This window comes from Trachymyrmex septentrionalis, unplaced genomic scaffold (genome assembly GCF_001594115.1).
Source record: "Trachymyrmex septentrionalis isolate Tsep2-gDNA-1 unplaced genomic scaffold, Tsep1.0 scaffold76, whole genome shotgun sequence".
Classification (NCBI taxonomy): Eukaryota; Metazoa; Arthropoda; class Insecta; order Hymenoptera; family Formicidae; genus Trachymyrmex; species Trachymyrmex septentrionalis.
The window spans coordinates 1,282,102-1,296,244 of NW_017305947.1; the positions used below are offsets into that span (position 1 = coordinate 1,282,102).

Below are 14,143 nucleotides of genomic sequence, written 5' to 3' on the forward strand. Positions count from 1 at the left end.
CAGGACTCTTAGTTTTTTAAAAGACAATACACAAAAATGTATAGGGCACATAAGAGTCAACGTAATTAAGTATAAATGTAAGAACTATAATGTGATATATTAAATGTATAAAAAAAATTCTATAAATGACACATTATAAAACACATTACATTACATGTTTCGGCTCTTGGATTGAACCATCCTCAAATAATACAAAATTCATAATCTTAAAATTCATTTCTATCATCATAGAAAAATCGTAATGAAAGTTTTCCAATTTATATAGCGATATTGATGAATGCCTCACGGAGACCATGAATTACTTGCAAGCGATTTACTGACCGATTGTTCGGAATTTCATGATATTCTAATTAAAAAAACATATTTGTTAACCAATAAATAAAAATAAAAAATTAAATTAAAATCTGAATAAAATAAAAATCTTTTAAAATATTAACATATCTGCTTTTAAGTTCTGTAAAAAGCAAAAATATCATCTTAATAAAACACTCACCAACGTGATTGCAGTTATCATTTCTTAAGAAGAAATATTTCGTCAAATTCATCATAAAATTGTGTAAAATATGAGAGGCAGTATACCAGTCAGATAGTAATAATACAATGTAATACACAGTCACTATATTAAAACTTGATAATCTGTACAGATTGAGTCTTTGCAGGCTTAGTAATGCAGAAATTAGAGAGAATGTCTTTGTTATTTTATAATAATCAGTTTTCTTTTTATTATCGTTATGTTGACGATCTAGTTGCTGCTGTTCCTTCTTCTGAAATCAATTCGTTTTTTTTTTTATTTTAATTTTTTTTTCATTTACGTCTACAATTTACGTTAGAAGTAGGCTCTGACTGAATTTCCATGATGTTACGATCATGGTAAGTAAAAATCGGTTTTTGACACTAATCGAAGAAAAACATTTAACGATTGGTATCAAAACCCGACTTTTTTGGGGAGATTTTGAAATTATTTTTCAAATCATCCTATCTTCCAAAAGAAGAGTATAATTTTTTATTTGGTAGACAGAGCTTTATTGTTATCTGACTCTGAATTCTATCAAAAGAATCTTACATTGATTAATATACTAATAGAAAACGATTATCCCCTCAAATTCATTTTTGACGCAATCAATGTTAGAATCAGAAGCATTCAGTATGGAGGAGCGATAGCATGTGATTGCATGAACAGTAATGATGAAACAAGAGATGTTATACTATATCATGGTTCATTGTACTCTTTGTACCATCGATAACAGAGAAATTCAAAAAATTTAATTAAGAGAATATTAAAGTTTCATATTATAGCTCTAATAAATTAAGTAAGTTCATTAAGGTACAAAAGGATTCTCGTTCAAATTGATCAAACAATGTAGTATACAAGATTATGTGCAAGAATTGTGATGCATCATGTGTCGGACAAACGGGTAAACAACTTAAAACAGAATTACAGAACACCGTAATTATATTCGTTGGAATACATCTACCCGTTCTGTAATCACCAAACATAAACTGCAGACAACACATGATTTTGATTGGAATAACATACAGATACTAGATGAAGAGCTATGTTATAATAAACGTTTAATTTCTGAAATGTTAAATATTAAAAAGCAAAAAAAAAAACAATCTTAATTTTCAAACATACACGGAGGGTCTTCACAAAGCGTATACATCGATTATAAACAAAATTTGATGTTGTTCTTATCTAATCGTTTTGTCAATCTATTAATTGCTTCTCAATCAGCCTTACCGTTAACATATCTTTCAAAAAAATTCTTTCTAGAAGATTCGATCTGTACAGATTATTAAATTTTAATATAGTGAGTGTGTATTATTACTATCTGACTGGTATACTACCTCTCATATTTTCACAATTTTATGATGAATTTGACGAAGTACCATGGTATTTCTTCTTAAGAAATGATAATTGCAATCACGTTGGTGAGTGTTTTATTAAGATGATATTTTTGCTTTTTACAGAACTTAAAAGCAGATAACATTTTAAAAGATTTTTATTTTATTCAGATTTTATTGTAATTTAATTTTTTATTTTTATTTATTGGTTAACAAATATGTTTTTTTAATTAGAATATCATGAAATTCCGAACAATCGGTCAGTAAATCGCTTGCAAGTAATGCATGGTCTCCGTGAGGCATTCATCAATATCGCTATATAAATTGGAAAACTTTTATCACGATTTTTCTATGATAGAAATGAATTTCAAGGTTGTAAATTTTGTATTATCTGGCTCAATCCAAGAGCCGAAACATGTAATATAATGTGTTTTATAATGTGTCATTTATAGAATATTTTTTTTTATACATTTAATATATCATATTATAGTTTTTACATTTATACTTAATTACGTTGACTTTTATGTGGCCAATACATCTTTGTATTGAACAATAAATATATTAATAATTATATGCTATATAAATATACTAATAATTTATATAGACATATATAAAAGTTTACTGCAAATGCGTGTGTAAGTACATTAAATATAAACAAATGGATTATTAATTACTGACATTTATTTATGAAACTTAATAAAGTAATTATATCTTGTAAACTTTTTTTAAAATGATACATAATTTATATCAAGTTTATAATTTGATTGTAGATCTAGCAGTATATCAATGCATTCTTATGATAAAAAAGATTTAAATATTACGACACGTAATTAACTCTTGTTTAAAGGGGAAAAATTTTGGGAGAGAGATATCGATTCCAAATATTTCTAAAAGATACTACAAAAATTTAATATGATGATAATAGATTAACATATAGCAGTAAAAATGAATTTATGAAATTATTCCAAAGATAACGCAGAAAAATTCTATGGATATTTTATGTTTTTTAAAAAATGAATAGGTCGCATTGAACGCAGTTCGGTATTTCCAATCCAGTTCCTGTGGGTCTCTAGAGTTGCTCAAAATGCGCTTTTTCATATTCTAACATATTTTCCTCGCGTGGGATATATTTGACCTTCCATTTTTCACCAATCCGTCAAACTTTTTTCACATCAAGCTCCGGAGATCATGCATATTGAGGATCTAACCGTACTCACGGGGAACAGCGAAAGTTTGCAATTTGTATGCGTTTACCCGCGTTTACCGACAAAGCCGATATTCAAAACCTTTGTAGGTGACCCCTTATTTGCGTAACGTTTTTCACAAAGTGCCGTAAATAAAACGAATAAAATTAATAATTTTGTGTTTTTCATCCTTATGCATTCAATCTTTTATACATTAATCTTCAATATATTTAAGCTATTTAATTATCACATCCATTCTCATACATCAGTGACACTAAAATTATAATTATAATTTTGCGAATTATAATTTTGCTTGAACGCATCACGCTTTCATTAAAAAAAAAAAATCCGTGACGTGTAATCTTCCCTTTTATTTTAAAATGATCATCCTTACTTCGTAAAAAAAGAAAAACAATTATTTATACCATGGCTACATTCGGGGAGCGAACTGTCAGCGCTATTTGTGTCATGCTATCCTTGTTTCACGTCTAACAGATGATGAAGATAGAATGACATAAATAGCGCTAATAGCGTCTCCCCTAGAGTGCAGTCTCTATCTCTATATGATAAATTATTTTGTATTTTTCTATGTTTAATCTTTTGTACACAATGCAAAAGAGTGGCAATCCCAAGAATCCCAAAGAATCAATGATGAATTTTAAATATTATAATACAAGTAAGGCATCGCTAGGAAAATTCTTAAATATTAATCATTTAGGATCAGAAAGGTTCTTCTCATACAGAGCAAGTGTTTTTATAATTAGACTCATAATAAAACAATTCCTACACGTGGAATAAACTCACCAATAGACAATGCGATCACCTTCTTGTTAGGATTGGGCTCGACGACGATATTCTCTACGATCGATCTTATGGGATTGTGCGTTTTTCGAGCGATATCGGAGGCGCAAACGTTCCAATGTTTACGGAAGCTGGGCACCAACATCTTGTCGCTCGCAAAGAAGTACCTCTCGGAAACTTTATCTATTGATATTGCCGGTAAATAATCAGTGGATGTGTGTCTGGTAAATATTCAGCACGTGTGTCCCCAAGGGAACGTGAGTGTCTCAACTCTCAGGTATTGACGTTTACGATCAACAGTTCTCACACAACTGATACACTATCGATACAATCGACGATTCTCGTTTAGCTGGTTCTCTGTCACTGAGTCTCGATTGAAACAGCGCACTAATAAACGAAATGCTCGGCGGAGGCTGGAGGACAAATGAACCGGTCGGATTGGTCTGTTCGGCACCACACCTTCTTTTAACTAAATGGATTCCCTACTTATACGTAGGGAACGAATGCTTAGAGCAACTTCGACGTAGTTGTCATCTATACAGAAACAAACAGAGTGCTTCTCAGTTTCTCCTTCACTAGCCTCTACTGGTTCCGTTGCACCTCCGGAGTTTAGAATGTAGAACCTTATCTTCACCGGCTCTATTTTGTTGCGTCTCTCTAATGTTTATGCAATTATACCTGGTAACTATTTACTCCAAGTTACAGTCATGGAGATTATTCGAATGTTGTTTCGGTACGACGATTATGACAACGACGATATCGCGAACTCATGCGTTTGCTCGTTAATTGAATCTAATGGTGTGTTCTTCTCACTTATCTAATGCGGTAAATTTAAGGGATGAATAGGTAAATGCAAAAATGATAGCTGTCTACAAAAACTTGGATAGAAATGGTCGATCGAAGAAGCGCGTAGATGCATAAAAACAAAATTCATCATTTTTCAATGTGTTATTCTGTTAATTTTTTTTGCAAATGTATATTATAAGCTTCTATTTTTTGACAATAAGGAAAAAATAAATTGAAATAATTATTAGATTTATGTGTGCGGATATAATCATTTTAAATTTATCAGGTAGTGTCTCGCGCTAAATGTACGCGTAGTGCATAATCGCATATATGTATTTATATATGCGAACCGATTATTTGCGAAGTAATTGGATCTTGGAAACACGGCTTTGGATTGATCGAGTTTTTATTAGACTTAATCGAACGATAGTTTGGGTTTGAACATAATAAAATTGATGTGATTTAATGTGATAATGTGTTTCTATTTTTCCTATGTGCCTTACAAACGGAGATATGTAAAGTACAAAATGGAAGTTTCCATCAAAAGGTAGGTCACGTTATCGAGAGACTGTCCCGTGTATTTATATGTAAGCCAGTCAATTACCCGAGATTATTGGATCTCAGAAATGACGATTAGGCTGATCGAGTTCTTATCAGGCTTAACCGATTTGTTTTAGATTTGATTTATATAACAAAGGAATTTTTATTTTTCTTCTACGTGATTCTATATGCAAAGATATCACGATGTAAAACTCGAATTTGTTAATTTATTATTAAGAAACGTTATCGTTCTCGTCGACTTTTTGTACGGTTGTTTTAGTACGGTTGTTTATCATCACTAGATGACTCAGACCGTATAACATTTCGTAAAATGAACTTGAGAGCGAAGAAGCAAAAGAAATGGAGTGACTTTAATCAATTGTAATAATTCTGTTTCAATCTAAGCGATAATATTGTTTTTGTGTCACAGAAGCCAAGTACCAAAAATATTTAACATAAAAAATTTAATGCCGCAATTTTAACTCTAGATTAATTATCTTTGCTCAGCAAACGAATGTTAGTACTCTCGTATGAATGTTGTACAGTGTTTGTATATGTAGTACTATTTTTTTTTCAGATATGATTTCAATTTTTTTAGATTAGAAAATTATTGAAAGAAAATCAGTAATAAAATAAATGACAATAATAACATAGAATGTTGAGAAAATCGAAGATAAAAATGAATTAATTTTTTACGTTCTAAATCTTTCTATTATTTTATCTACATGTATTAGCCATATTTTTTTATTTATCTATAATAAATAAAAATACAATGACATTTCTTAACACAAATATTTCTTTATTATATAAAAATTTAGTATTACGGAGTACTTTTTGATATTTTTACTATCACATGTTGATTACATACCTATCACAACTTGTTTCAAAATTGATATTATCATTTCAAAAAATAAAATTATTAAAATATTTCTTTAATTTTTTTTTTATAGCCATTGTTTATTCAAAGCGTAGTATATTTAAAATTATGGTATAAGTTACATGAAAATATTTGTTATATTACGTTGAACTTCTTCTATTTTAGTATAAACAAATTGATGTAAATTTCTTTACTCCAAGCTATTTTTATGCTAGATTTAATGTGATAATATTGATTACGTATATTTTTGAGAATCAACGAAATTAACTGACGCAATAGCGCTTGCAAATGCCGTTATTGGACAATGTAAATTCAAATGAAATCGTAACATTACAAATACATATATGGATTAAATAAAGCTTCAATATTATATTAAAGCGAATACGGAACGTTTGCTCTGATATTGATTGGAAATTTTGCATAAAGACGAATGATAGTTCTTGTTAACACATATATTGGCGATATTATCATATATCTCGTGTCAAATGTAAAAAATAATTAATATGAGAGAAATTGACGAACAGATGATTTTGATTTAAAAAACATATTGATATCTATGTATCTATTGGCGTAATATACAAGTAATAAAAAATAATGAAGTATATTAAAGAGAGGCAAATATAAGAGTCGTGCACGTTAAAGTGTTAATATATTAAGTAAAAATGTCACAAAATTACATTAAAAAAAGATTTTGCAATAAAAAGTTTAACACATACGTTTCAACTCACTTCTGAGTCACCCTTGGAGTGCACTTCGGAGTTAATCAGCTATGCCGATAAATAAATAATAATGAATACGTAACTATAATCCTGCGTCCAGTAATAGTAATTGAAAGAATCTCAAACTAAATAAAATTTTGCCGAGAATGTCACCACAGTAGTTGCACGACTGGGTAGAAAATCTAATTCTGAAATGAATGAGTAAAATAACTGCAAATTTGCTGGAGAGGTATAAAATGTAATGTAATTTCAAATTAATTAATATTTACGTTTTTACATATTTCGAAAGATATTTTTTCCTAAAAATTCATATTTTAAAATTACTTTTACATAGCAGGCAATGGAAATATCAAATTTCCTAAAAATAAGACAATAATATTATTAAAGAATTCTATTAAATAAAATAGAGACATACTTATCGCATGTAACAACAGCAAATTTTTTAATGTCACTTAACACAAAAATAAACATTTTCCTCATATATTTTATTTTCGTATTTGCTAGTTTTTACGTGTTAGTCGCACATCATTTTCTTATTATATTAATAAGTTTATGGAATTAAAAATCAAGGACATCTTTATTTAAAAAAATACAGAAAACTCGCAATGTATATAAAAAAAAATGAAAGTACTCTTTTGTCTACGTTCTTTTCGTGTCTGCTCGAATAGATCTAATGAAAGATAAAAACTGGAAATTTGTCGAGTTAAAGTGCGAATGGAAACTTTTTTAGGAAGGCTTTCTTCCTTTCAAAATGAATCTCAGAAGGAATGCTGCGACGCCGGTTTCGTGATGTCAAACTTTGTCGAGCTGTCGGGACTGGGCTAAGATGGAATTTCACGTTTCGTAGCTCTATTTTACAAGATGCGGCATCTGTATCGAACCAAGGCTTCTCTCGTTGGAAGCTCGACTTGCTTGCTATGCTAAACACATTGGCCTCAGCAGGATTCCTTTACAACGAACGTCTCTCCTAGCTGCGCTCTTTGAGATTCCCTCGTAAACTTTCTTGCTACGACATCAATCGATACTGAGATATATCGGAATTTTCTTCGAGACGAGAATCTTGAGTAGAAAGTAACGTGATAGCAATAATATTTCTCAAACGTAACACAAAATATTACCATATTTGAAAAGGAGATTGTACGTAATATAAAAACATATAAAATGTAACAGCTGCACTAGATATCGCTTATGACTATAAGGATAAGAATTATATTGAATCTATTATTGGGTTTGAATTGAAATTCAAATATTGATTGCAACCAGCGATATAAATTGACATTTCTGTGATGCAATTTCACGGTTCAATTAAATAAATTATAGTTCCATAAAACTTTGAGATTATAGTTCAATAAAACTCTGAATAAATTTTGTACAGCCCCTGAGTGCTCCCAATTATCGTTTTGTCAAATAATCGTATTAATCGATCGAATCGCAATTATGATATAAGCTATATGTAAAAGATAATTTATAAAAGATTAATTAAAAATTTTTGGAATGCTCTTATAATATTTTTGATAATCCATAATTGACACTTGGAACAATCGACGATTTTGCAAATAAAAAAAAATAAATTTTTGGAATCATAAAAAAACATTTTAATGTACATTCTTGAATAGACTTTATCACATGTACATTATTTCTCACCATTAAAAATCCATATTCCGGTTTATCACGCCATTGGCTGATTAATTTCGTTAATGACGCATTTAAATACATGATGTCATTGATTGTGAAATATAAATTTCTGATTACTTTGAATCTTTTGTAAGAAGAAATTATTTGAATATTCATTATTTTAATTCTTTAGAAGTGACTCTTCTTTGGAGGCTCGTCTCGGATTGCTATGCTGACCAACTCCGAAAAAACTTCTTGACAGCGCTTCCGACAAGAATATCTTCCTTATCATATCGTTGCCAGATAAACTGGCACAATAGTTCCTGTTGGTACAATTATTTGCCATATTTGTGATTTAAAAGATCGCGTATATTCTCGCTACACAATAAATCTTGCATTATAACTGTAGCATTATTTTGACGCTCTGCAGACATCGCTTTTATATATTTTTATATATAATGTTATGGTTATATTTTATTTTTGAAGTTATTTTTACAAATTTAATTTTGTATTTTTTACTCCTGTTATTTCCTATATAACTAATTTTACTTTTATCAAGAAACTTTTATTAAAATGCATATATTCGTTATAACTACTTCTACAGAAAAATCTCTTTATTATTAAAAACCATACCAATGGTTAATAAATGAGCATAGAAAAATCTCATGGTCATTGAAAATGAAGTGAGTATAATAAAGATTAATGAATGGGATAATATATTTTTAATTATTTTTATCTTGTATAAGTATAACTTTATTTTACTATTTTTCTCGATAACAACCGAAGAATTTAGTAAAACATACTTTTATATTTTGAACTTTCAAACTTTTGACTGGATACCTATTTTTGATCAGTAATATTTTAACGCAGTAATAAGTATATAAAATTAGCTTAGATCGATTTTTATTATTTATTATCACTGAGGAAGACTTTGTGAGCTAAACCGTTTGAATTTTATGATATTATACTTTATGTAATTAAAACGAATTTCATCTTATGAATTAAGTATAATCGCTCGTTCATCCAAAAAAAAATATTTTACCATTTAGCGGTTCCGTGTTAATATCAGAGGATTTTCCATTTATATATGACTTCAAGAGGATACTCTAAAAAATAAAGGAATTTTATATAACCATAAAATACTGGATTTAGAATTGCAATTCTCTCAATGCTAAAATGTCTTGCACGTACTGACATGCACACATACTACGGTAGCACATAAATGATTAACTTCTTCTAGCAAATAAGCGTGCCGCTGATATTTTGTATATCCTTTTATTTCAAAAGGCTATACGAGTTATTATAATAGAATTTTTTATAGAGGAATTTATTTTTGATCATAGCTCATGTATCTCATTTTTTGTAGAAGAATACGTGTTATAAATATACGCACCTGATTAATATAAGATTTTTTGCTTAGAGGAAAATGTTAAGAGAAATTCCTCGGCAAACTATTTTTTTTTTTTTATTAAAAAAGCCTTGATATCAATTATATTGCGTTGCATTTATACGAGCCTATTTTTTATATTTACTATTTTTGTTTTTATTGAAGAATTCTCATTAAAAATGCACATATTTATAACAAAGATGTCTACAGAAAGATCTTGTCGTCATTGAAAATAAAGTATAATAATGATTAATAAATGATTGTAGAAAAATCTCTTCGTTATTGGAAATAAAATATAATAATGATTAATGAATGATCAGATCAATAAAAAAATAGATGTCTACTTGTTGCATTGTTGCAGTTAACTCTGGCCACAGCAATTTTTTATAAATAGAGAAACATGTTTTGTTACAATTTTGCAATAAACTAATTTTTCAAAGAAAATAGTAGTAGTAGTAGTGAAAACGCGGATGGGACTATAAACAATCCATTACTGTGAAATTTATCAAGTTTCTCTGTCACTCCCCATTTGTTTTCGAGGTTTAGCAGTGTAAAGCAGTAAGCCCTATGTTTATGAAACTGCTCATCCTATTATCTTCTAAATCTTATTCAAAGAAAATAATGAATATGAGAAATACATGTACGGAAATTGATATCAAATTTATGTAATTAAGAGAGAGAAATAAGGTAATAACGATTCAATCTCAATGAAACTCATACTTTCTCTGTTGTGCCAACCTTCGGTTGGCTGCAGTAAAAATTACACGAAATTATTTATACTATCAATTTTCTTAACATTTGATATTTGCGATCTCAACATCCCTTCAATATGTCTTTTTAAAGATTGAATAATACAAAAGATGGACATACAACAATAGAAAAGCGTACGATAAAGGCTATATGTTTCAAAAAATAAATTCGCGTATTGTAACTCTGTAATGCTCTTTGCGTGCTGTATATCGTATTCTGCACTCAAAATATCTTCCGTGGGTCGACTTGATATATGCATGGGGAAATGTCACAGTATCTCGATGGAAACTCGCAGAAGAGTACAAACTCTGCGTACATTACAGATGGAGCATTGTGTTCCGTTTCGATTCAATCCTCGCGCCATTCAACAAGACGTTCGTTCACACCCTGATCGAATGTGGCGTTACAAAATGCGAGTGAAAGGCTGTTTGCATGTAAGAAAGGAAAACGTATGCTAATGAATCAATTGGCGATATCAGTCACAACAAAGTAAATAATACGCAGTTGTATATCTTGTATTCACGTTTGCACCTTGATCCGAGAAATCGATATGTTAGCCTTCAAATAAATAAATCGACAACAGCCTGTGAATAAATAAATTCCTAACAAGTGTGAAAATCATTTATTTTTCCAGAATAATGCGAAGAAAAATATACGCAAAATGCATTCGTAAATTATATCTTCTTGCGAAATTATAGAATGTATCTCTGATATTGATATTGAATTGGATATGAAATATTGATTTCTTTTTCCTTTTTTCTCTTTCTTACATAATTACGTAATTCTGGAGAAATTAGATCTTAAGTAATGTTATTTCTGTTATTTGTATTTCTCACATTAGCTGAGTAGAAAGTTAATTTCACGTTATTATTTTGAGAAAATCCAGGGATTTTAGAGATAGAAATGCCGTATATTGAATTTTACAACTGATACAGATTTCAATAATTACATTATCAAGACTTATGTAGTTACCAAAAAGAAAAAAATATTCTCAAGAATGACAAAAAATATTTTACAAATTGCGTGTGAAGCAAAAAGGAAACTAATCCTCCATCTGCGATCTGCGTCTTTTTTGTTCAGTGCAAGTTTTTTGCACTTTTCTGAGTTTTTATTTTTTTCACTATTTTGAGCTTGTAAAAAATATGGAAAAATTTAAAATTACATTTCTTATTACATTACCAAATAGTTTTTTAATAACTCAAATATTTAAGAAACTTTTATTTAATCTGCCCTCTCCTTTATTTTAAAGAAATTTAAGAATAAAATTGCTTTTGTGCCAAAAAAGATTCGGAAGTTAAATATTATTTAATATATAAATTAAATAATACGTTTTAAATATAATTTACTGTTTTAATTATTTTTAAAAAGTTTTAAATCTTTAAAATATTTTATTTTTGAAATAATTTTTATCGGATTAATGAAAGATTAAATGGTTTTTGACTGACATTGATCTTGATCAATTTCTTATAGAATTCCACAAGCGTTTTAACTTTCTTGACACGAAGGCAGCCCTTCGAAACTTTAAAGTGCACCCGCGACGTTAGTGCGCTAGCAATTTCCCTTCTGGAAAAACAGATTATCATAACGAGACGTTTGAACATACGCGTGAAATCGCCGCGAAAAATCGCGCGGATGACAGTTTATTTGCGTGCTGTACGAGTAAACGAATGGCCTTGCATGTAACGTTGATAAAACACACATAACTAGTTTCAGAGTAAGATTATCAGCTCCGAAATTTTTTGATGAATTTAGAATAAGTTTTATCGAAAATTTACTAAACTTAAAAATTAATATTTTTATCAAATTTACTTTTGGAATGTATGAAAAATTAAATTTATGTTTATCAGAAAACTTGATTAAAACATTTAACATTAACTATTAATTCTACTTATTTAGTGTTATCTTAAGAAGATATAAATTTTTGCTAACTGGAATTTAACTCGAAATTAAAAATTTGTAACAAATTTTGTTTTTTTTTTTTTAGGTTTCTTTGTATTCATACACGGAAAAAACGATTTTACTAAAATATCTAAAAATTTAACTAGATATAGAGGAAAGCCCCCTATTATGAGATAGGTGTCTAATATGAGATAGCGGCGTTTCTGTTAAACTCTATCTATTGGTTCTATCATGAATTTGTTGCTCTTGGATTGAATACTATTTAGTAGAAAATTCATTATTAGTTCATGCCTGTAGTAATTGTAAAACAAGATTTTAGAATTTAGATGTCTTCAAGTTTCATTGAGATGAGCATTTGAACCTTGTTTATTATTTAATAAATAAATACTTGGCAATAAATTCTTCATGTAGTGATAGAATAAGATCGTACTAATAGAAAAATATGGAATATGTTGAATTATTTAATTACAGAAGTTAGATGTGATGATCATAAAACCATAAGGCGTGGAAGTCGTAATATGAGATACCCAGGGTATTCTTAATATGAAATAACATGTTCCTATGTTATAGTCAAAATCGCTGCTAAAGTATAAATGTTATTGTACAATAATAAAAAAGACAACCGGAATGAATGTCGAGTGCCTATATCTGCGATGCTTGATTCCAACTACCTGAAAACGAGTTCTGGATATAATCTATCGCATGCTCATTTTTCGCGCACGCTGACTGTGTTTGTTTGTATTTTAGAAACATTAAATAAAGTTTTTTAATTGCAATACTGATATACTTTGCATTTTACTATCAATTTCTCGGGGCATCTCATATTAAGAGCACAATTTTTTAACTTTGCGATTTGCTCACTTTTTACATTTCCTAAATTTCCAAAAAAAGAAATGGAATTTGAATTAAATTTTATGTAATGTTATCTTAAAGCTTATTAAATTTCCTTCAAAATGACTTATTATTTTTTTGAATTTTGCCTATAGATTTTTAGCATTTACCCAAAATGAACTCGGTATCTCATAATAGGGGCCTTTCTTCTATTTCAATTCGAAAATAATTTTATTGGGTCATCTAATTATATCAAACGGTTAAACGTTGATGATAATACTACAAAACATTTTTAACATTCTAGCAATTAGTTTAAGTGTCCTACATAATTATTTTTAGATCTATATTTAGCTAAAGTTTTAAATATTTCTATAAAACTGTTTTTTTTCCTATATACATATATTTCGTACTTCTCTACTGACAAGTTTTTATAACGATTATCATCTATATAATAAGATATAGCTGCGTCTGCTGACAAAATAAATTGTTCTGACAATTTAGAGATTTGTCGGAATAAATTTCTTACTCTCGCGATAAAATGAGTATTCCGTGCAAAATATCTCTTGAATTCAATTAAAGTCTTGCAGTAATTATGCACTGCGGAAAAAGACACTCGAGAAAATGTTGCAAGTGAGATGGTTAAAATATACTTTTCTTTGCGCATTTTTTGTTAAACTATGTAAAGGACATGCACAACAGTAATATAGATGAAGCTATCAATCCGCTTTTGTCGTTTGCAAAATATTCGCGTACAAAATTGATAGACTAATATGAACTGAATGAGCAATCATTTCTTTTTTTATCACGTTTTCCCTCAGGCTTTTATAAAAGTGTTTCATTGCTTTATATGCAAATGTCGCACTGGCGCACTATTTAGGAACAGATATAAACAAGTAAAAATGAGTCGGTG

At 29.1% G+C, this 14,143-nt stretch overlaps 1 protein-coding gene across 1 annotated transcript in view; it reads right to left on the reverse strand.

Moving 5' to 3' along the window:
- LOC108754098 (tyrosine aminotransferase) overlaps positions 1-4,656 on the reverse strand; it is a 20,605-nt gene extending 15,949 nt beyond the window's left edge. Inside the window, exon 1 of the mRNA XM_018496148.1 lies at positions 3,834-4,656. Within this exon, the coding sequence (XP_018351650.1) occupies positions 3,834-3,975 (142 nt within the window). The 5' untranslated portion in view covers positions 3,976-4,656. The remainder of the gene's footprint in view (positions 1-3,833) is intronic.
- Between the last annotated feature and the right edge of the window lie 9,487 nt (positions 4,657-14,143).